The sequence below is a fragment of the Scaptodrosophila lebanonensis genome, unplaced genomic scaffold (genome assembly GCF_003285725.1).
Source record: "Scaptodrosophila lebanonensis strain 11010-0011.00,11010-0021.00 unplaced genomic scaffold, SlebRS2 tig00000024-arrow-pilon, whole genome shotgun sequence".
NCBI classification, from domain to species: Eukaryota; Metazoa; Arthropoda; class Insecta; order Diptera; family Drosophilidae; genus Scaptodrosophila; species Scaptodrosophila lebanonensis.
Genome location: NW_022060538.1, coordinates 7,901,104 through 7,909,000, shown reverse-complemented (window position 1 = coordinate 7,909,000; position 7,897 = coordinate 7,901,104). Strand labels below are relative to the sequence as shown.

At 38.3% G+C, this 7,897-nt stretch overlaps 1 protein-coding gene across 1 annotated transcript; it reads left to right on the top strand.

Annotated features, from left to right (window-relative positions):
• The first annotated feature begins 3,226 nt into the window (after positions 1 to 3,226).
• Positions 3,227 to 7,416, top strand: LOC115622040 (calnexin). Its single transcript, XM_030515908.1, has 10 exons — positions 3,227 to 3,245; positions 3,316 to 3,583; positions 3,948 to 4,289; positions 4,435 to 4,506; positions 4,572 to 4,705; positions 4,908 to 5,496; positions 5,557 to 5,697; positions 6,036 to 6,170; positions 6,238 to 6,501; positions 6,584 to 7,416. The coding sequence occupies exons 2-10, from the start codon at positions 3,446 to 3,448 to the stop codon at positions 6,629 to 6,631; spliced, it is 1,863 nt and encodes a 620-aa protein (XP_030371768.1). The 5' UTR covers positions 3,227 to 3,245; positions 3,316 to 3,445; the 3' UTR covers positions 6,632 to 7,416.
• Positions 7,417 to 7,897: the final 481 nt, after the last annotated feature.

Here is a 7,897-nt window from a genome sequence, read left to right as displayed (position 1 = left end):
GAAATGTTTATATAATACTCACGAGAGTAATTTTTTCTGCATTTTGGGGCATTTGTTTTTGAAATAAATGAGGCTGTTGATGCAAAAAATCGATTTAAATTATAAAATTAAAAACTTAATTTAACTAAACGTTTAAGAATGTTGTCTGACATACATAGTTGTATGTAGGTGCAGTGGTAATTTGATTAAAAAGCCACAAACTCTGCTTCTTTTCAAATAAAGAGTTATAAGTTTATGGTTCATTTGTTCGAGGCCATATATTTTCAAAAAAAAATATATACCATATTATCAGTTTGGTCCCGGACTAATCCATTTAAAGCGTAAACCGAATCGGTATAATTTTATAAGTTGTGCCCAAGCTCAGCAGAGACTTAATCAAGATTTGTATTAAAATAGAAGAGTTTTGTGTTATTTAACCAGACCGAATCAAAATGATATCAAATGATATAACAATCATTTCAAAAACTACCGTCCTATAAATGCTTTAAATCGAATATGTATTTATGTATTTATATGTATTTATCGAATTCTTACAAAATACAGTAGACTTTTTGGTACAAATATTACTAGAAAGGTTCTGTATGCGAAAGATTTAAAGGTAGGCAGACACCATATTCTGATAATATGAATTACATATATAATCAGCAAACTTAGACCACACTCTATAAAGCCATGTCCACATAAACAATGAGTTCTTTTAAGTCGCAATGTTTGCAGCCATAAAACTTCAAGCTGAACCTCCTAGAGATTTCCATACATAGTTGTATGTAGGTGCAGTGGTAATTTGATTAAAAAGCCACAAACTCTGCTTCTTTTCAAATAAAGAGTTATAAGTTTATGGTTCATTTGTTCGAGGCCATATATTTTCAAAAAAAAATATATACCATATTATCAGTTTGGTCCCGGACTAATCCATTTAAAGCGTAAACCGAATCGGTATAATTTTATAAGTTGTGCCCAAGCTCAGCAGAGACTTAATCAAGATTTGTATTAAAATAGAAGAGTTTTGTGTTATTTAACCAGACCGAATCAAAATGATATCAAATGATATAACAATCATTTCAAAAACTACCGTCCTATAAATGCTTTAAATCGAATATGTATTTATGTATTTATATGTATTTATCGAATTCTTACAAAATACAGTAGACTTTTTGGTACAAATATTACTAGAAAGGTTCTGAGGTTATGGAAAAGTCAAACTCTATATTAAATTATAATTTCCTAAATCAAAGCTTATTTTCATCTACTGTGCAGTGTCCCATATTATTATGCGTGCGTACCCCCCTTTGTGATGGAAAGCAAGAACACACAGCAAAACTAGTACAAGTGTTGGTAAGTAAGCTGGCAGTGTTGCTTGAGCTAATAAAACACTTGACAACACTGAGACTACAAGCACTAATTATGCAGAGATGTGTAGGCGCATCCTACACATACATACGTGTAGATCAAAGTATGTATGTGGGTCGTTCTTAGAGATAATTACACAATTTTCTGCAAAAAATGTCTGAATGAAACATATACTATTATGTATGCATGTATGTACAGGTAGTGTGTATGCATGTTACATATTCAGATGCAGATATATAGTAGTGCAACTTTTTAAATTGTTTTAAGTATTCCATTAAACAAAAAGCTTTTTTATATGCAACTGCAACAACAACACGAATAATTGACTCACCGCCATAGATAAATGCATCGTATGGTTGATCAGTTAAAAGGGTCTGTCGCCATAGTAAGCGAAGGGGGATTAACGCCTGCATGCATATACTACACAGTATATATTTATGTGTGCATGTACTCTGCAGGAATACCACCACTACATTCGCTCTCAATAAGCCAACAATTTTTATTATAATTTTATGCTCTAAGGCAAACTTTTCACTCCGCCTACCCATAGTTGCAACTTTATTACAGGGCTTAGTTGCATAGCTGAACAGTGCAAATTGTGGAGGCGAGCTTTTAAAATAATTGCAAGCTAGCAATGGGGTTTTTCCAATTTGCTGAAATGATTGACCAACGGAAAAAGCCACAAAAGCTGCATAGAAAAAATCAAGCATGAAAAGAAGGGATTCGAATTACGCACTTTCAATTATTTTATAAAAGAGCAAAAGCATAAGCAATAAACAAAAACATTTGTATATCTAACTATGTATTGCTTTGCGGTTAATTATGTAAAGATGAATGTGTTCATCGATTTCGCCAAAATAAGCCCCATTATGCCTCATCAGTTTTAAAGACCTCCAGTTATGCCTGGGAAAACTAAAAAGAAGTTGATTTTGTTTGTCTGTATATTGCCTGTTTCCTAATTGGCCTGCACTTGGTTAACCCTATCATAAATGAAATAAGTAAATTGTCAAGTTTATTTAACCAATTTAATGATTATCCTCGATGGGAAGTTTCAAATAAAAACACTCTGCTGATACAAAAAACTTGGTTAACTCTACTCGACTTGTTATATTTCACAGATCCGATTAATTTAGAAAATCAGCTAACAAATAACACTTACAAAATAAACAATCCATCAGATTGTACAGCAGGCCACAGAGTTGTATACATATTTTTAGTTACTGGTGCATTTGGTCTTAGTTACTTTTATAAACGAAAGCTATTAAAAAAATAGTGTATTAAATTGATGCTCTGTTAACTTTTCTTCTATGAACGTTTTGTAGCCAATAGCATGACCCAAAAATTCGTTACAATTCTGTCATGCAAAAGAGCCAACTACTTAAAATTAAATAAAAACTAGCATTGATAGGTTTCACACATATGCCAATAACCCAATGAAAAACAAACCGATATCCCAATGTGAACAATGTCGAACTAATCCAAACAAACTTTAAACGAAACTAGCAGAAAGCAGTCGTCGATTCAAAAAAATAACCGAATACTGTTTCAGTGTCATAGAACTGAGCTTCTGTCAGCATGATGGGTACGGCAGGCTGAATAAAACAATCTAATCGAACTAACAGAAAATAACTGTATCACTTAAACGTAGTTATAATTTTTATTCATATTTGTTATTGTTAAGTATTGTTTATAATTATTGAAATGTATTTATGCATGCAAATTGTTATTCATTGTTTGCAAATCAGCTGCCCATGACGTCACCAAAATGGTGGGCATGCGCATGGCGTACTGCGAAAAAGTATCGAGTACTTTGTGTGTCAAACAAGAACCCACAGCAGGGTTGCTTTTATGCTAAAAAGAGTAAAACGCCAGTAGGCCAAGCAAGAGAAAGAAATGTATTTAATTTAATAAACTTAATTAAAATTAGTCGGCCACGCTACATTTTCACTTTTCGTTTTCTCGCAGCGCCAACAGCACGGAACAATCGGTAAGAAGCAACGCGCGTAAGCAGACGACGAAGAAAAGCGAACGAGAGCGTTTTTCACCAGAGACGTCGAGGAGGCGGTGGTAGTTAAACAAAAAAAAAAACCTTAAAATGCAGCTAAAATTCGGCCGGAGCGAGACGCTGGCGTTCCTGCTCAGTTGCAGCTTGCTAGCCGGCGGCGGTTTTGTGCAGCTCACAACAGCTTCCGATGTGGATGATTTCGATGATGGGATCGTGGAAGATATTCAGGTGAGTGGCACAGTAGAGAGCAACAAATGGGTCGCCGGCGTGCAAAGTACACGTCAGTTTAAATGAACAGAAGGGCGGGCATGATGGGGCGTTGCAGTATGCGTGAGTGCGTGTGTGTTTGAACATTCCATTCTGAGCACCCGCAGTTTATAGTCCAATTAACAAGTTTGTCGACCGCGTTTTTTTACTGTGATTGCTTTGAGACAAACTATAACCTAACTTACGCAAGTCTCTAACTCTCTCGCTCTCACACAGCTGAGAAAAAAAAAGTATGTCAAAGCGGTACCGCGTGTTTTTTTTATATTTTTATCACACCATTGGATATCTATCAGTGCTTATCAGCTGGGTTTTTTATCTTCAACAGGATGACGGGGCAACAGTAGCTGCTGGAGATGCGGAGCTCGTCTATGAGAGTCCGCAAATTGATGCCAAGAAGTTCCATTTTGCCGACCACTTCGATAATGTTGAGGCCTCACGCAAATTGTGGACTCAATCGCAGGCCAAGAAGGACGATATTGCTGAGGAAATCGCAAAATATGATGGTGTCTGGAATTGGGAGTCTCCACAGCGCATTGTCTGGGCCAAGGATAAGGGCTTGGTGCTCAAATCGAAGGCCAAACATGCCGCCATTTCGGCACGCTTGCACAAGCAGTTCACATTCAAAGAAAACAAACCATTGGTGGTGCAATATGAGGTCACGTTGCAGGTGTGTAAATGATTGCAAAGGCTGAGTCGATTGCATCAGCCCATCAGTCTTGGCTAAGCTGTCTAGCTAATCCAATTAATAGCAAGTAACAGTTACTGACTGACCCAATTTCATATTCCTTTCTACGCGCTCTTTTTTTTTGCAGGAGGGTCAAGAGTGCGGCGGCTCATATATCAAACTTTTGTCAGCGGGCAGCCAAACAGAAGATTTGACCACAGTAAGCCCGAACCGCCTGTTTTACAATTCATCGCTCTGTCAATCTTTTGGCTTTCCTTTTTGTAGTTCAATGACAAGACACCCTATACTATTATGTTTGGACCGGACAAGTGCGGCAACGATATTAAAATGCATTTCATATTCCGTCATGTTAATCCAATTAACGGCACCATCAGCGAGAAGCATTGCAACAAACCAAAGTAAGTGTATTCATGAATGAGTGTGTGTGTCAGATAAGAGTGATGGTGAAGTGGTGCGGGTGGTAACTATTTTTACCCATTCCTATTGTCATTGTCGTGCGTTGTCGCCTCATTAGCGTAGCTTATCGATTGGTTTATGTAGCGGTCATTCACTGGTAAACTAACAAATAAATGCTTTCACTTTTGTCGCACCTCTGTTTAGGAACCGTTTGGAGGAACCCTTCAAGGACAAGCTACCCCATTTGTATCAGTTGGTTGTGCGGCCGGATAACACTTTTGAGATACGCCTAGATCATAAAATTATTAACGATGGCTCCTTGCTGACCGACTTCAAGCCTCCAGTTAACCCGCCACAGGAAATTGACGATCCAAATGATATCAAACCAGCTGATTGGGATGAGCGTGAGAAAATACCAGACCCCACTGCCCAAAAGCCCGACGATTGGGATGATGATGCACCACCACAGATACCCGATCCCACTGCTGTTATGCCAGATACATGGTTGGAGGATGAGCCCGAAATGATACCAAACCCGACGGCACAGAAACCAGACGATTGGGATGCCGAAATCGATGGCGAATGGGAGGCACCCCTTGTGGACAATCCAGCGTGCGAGAAGGCTGCTGGCTGTGGCAAATGGAAAGCACCACTCATCCCGAATCAGGAATACAAGGGTAAATGGCGTGCACCGATGATTGACAACCCCAACTACCAGGGCAAATGGGCGCCACGCAAAATACCCAATCCCGATTTCTATGAGGATCTTAAGCCCTTCGAAATGACGCCAATTGTGAGTTGCACAACATCTAAGAGATCTATATGACTCTTTAAAGGTTGCCTGCTATTTCAGAACGCCGTCGGTCTTGAGCTCTGGTCCATGTCCAGTGACATATTGTTTGACAATTTGATCATTACCGATGATGTGGATGTGGCCCGTGAATTTGCTGCCAATAGTTTCGATATTAAACGCAAATATATTGATAGAGAGTCGGTAAGTTGTTCTTAATACATTCACAAAACCTTACCACATAACTCTGACAACCGAAGAAAACTCTGTGGCATCGTCTGATGCGCCGCATGAATTACAAGCCCGGATGGTGGGCCTTATATTTTCTCTACCTGCTCATACCAGCGAGCTGTTACATCTTCTATTTGTACCGACGCGCCAAAGAGGTTGCCCCATTTCGATATTTATACATGTTCATATATATCGATATATGTAGTATGCTTTGACTGCACTTAGACACGCTTCAAAACTAGAAAGACATTGCTTCTATCACACCATTTTATTGCACCCGTATTGCTATTTGCTATATCTCATTTTTGTAGGACTCATTGGTAAATAAAGTGCTCGAGTTCTCCAAAACGTATCCCACGGCCTGGGCCATTGGTTTAGTAGCCACTGTGGCGCTAGTTGTTATCGTCATTTACTTTAAATTTGGCAAATCTAAGAAGCCAGTACAGGTAATATCGCTAGCAAATCAAATAATCAAAACGCCCCAACGTGTGACTAATATATGCGGATTCATAGGACACAACAAGCTCAGCAGATGCCGATCCCAAAAAAACAGATGCACCGCAACCGGATGATGAGCGCGTTGAAGATGAAATTGATGATGCCGAGAAGTCCGTTGATAATGCGGCTGGCGAGCCAATTGCCACACAGGAGGCCAGCAAGGAAAGCTCGCCGCTGTCCGCTAGTCCCAAAAAGAAGAAAAAGTCTGATTTAGATATTAAAGATGATGTGACAGCGTCAAAGAACGACGAAATCGGTGACGAGCCCACACAGACTGAGGTAAGTCAACCTTCTTATCATTTTGGGATAGAAATTAAAAATGTAATTAATCAAAATTCCATTTTCTCATTCGGTTTTAAAGGAAACTACCACAAAGTCCACACGCAAGCGCCAAGTGCGCAAGGATTAAACTGCTGGCAGGATATTCAACAGGTCGCCACAAAAAGCAACAAATAGAACAACAACAACTATCAACCCCAACTAATTCCAAAATACAAATCAAAGCAACAACAAAAGCAAAACAAACAGTCAGGCAATGCTAGAGAATATTCATACTATTATTATTATTGTTTATATCAATTACTTCGTGCTGCCTTCGTTTTCGATATTTCTTTTGCTGCTGATGCTGCTGCTACTGTTTGCCGCAAAACAAACAAAAACAAATTAACACACAAACAATGAACACGCTCAATAATATACCAAATGTGTTGTTGGTACCTTCACAATTCCATGGTTGAAAGCGAAAGCAGCTCTTAATTTAATGCTCTAATTTATTTGTTTATTTGGTTTGGTTTAGTCTCTCTCATATACGTATATATGTATTTGTATTAATATTGCGTTTCCTTTGTGTTCCCCCATTATTGTGAAGTTTCTAATTTTCGTTTGATTGTTAGTGCTCGCATTTCTGTATGCGTTTCAATTTCAATTGTAAATTATTTTCGTGTAGTCTCCACAAAGAATTGTAACTAATGTAAATGAGGGAAACAAACAACTAAGCAAAGCGTAAACGTTAAATTAGGAAACAACAAAAACGAAATATGAAAACACCAGTATAACGGAATGGCAAAATCTAGTTTAATATTTAAATATGTAATTAAAATAGTTATACTCAGAATTTAATGAAAATACTTTAAAGGAAATTTCTGTTTTCATTTGTAACAATGAAAAAAAAATAAAACTAAATGTCAAAACCAATCGCAAGACGACTACTCTGCACGCCACAACCTTCACAGGCTAACCAACTAAACTGTCTAACTGCCTGCGCGGATAAATTCTGACGTCCTGGCCGCCGACCAGCAGCAACAACATTTCAACCACCCGAATGTTATGTTCCCGCGGTTGAGAGTACAGTGTTTATTTCCATGTCAACCCCTTTCGTAAATCTGATTAAAGTCGAATGGAACGGAGTGGTCGTTTGCCGCTGCATCAGATTAAATTTTGTGCTCTGTGGTGCGTGTGGCATCGTCGCCGCACACCAGACATGTCGCTCCATTTCTGTGGTTTTTGGGCATTTGTAACAATACTTCCGGCTGATTTAGTTAGGGTTCGATAATTTGTGCAGTAAATTATATTTAGTGATAGCTTTAAACTTCTCTTAAATAATGGGCTGACATTTCTGAAACCCCATTTGTAACAAACTTATAAAAGGATATATATTTTTGTCAGTTGACATAGA

What these genes read in the sequence shown, in the direction of transcription:
- LOC115622040 (XM_030515908.1), top strand. Translation starts at nt 3,446, where the DNA reads ATGCAGCTAAAATTCGGCCGGAGCGAGACGCTGGCGTTCCTGCTCAGT. An exon ending in AATATGAGGTCACGTTGCAG is followed by an intron (nt 4,290 to 4,434) that starts GTGTGTAAATGA and finishes TTTTTTTTGCAG; the next exon opens with GAGGGTCAAGAGTGCGGCGG. An exon ending in AATCTAAGAAGCCAGTACAG is followed by an intron (nt 6,171 to 6,237) that starts GTAATATCGCTA and finishes GCGGATTCATAG; the next exon opens with GACACAACAAGCTCAGCAGA.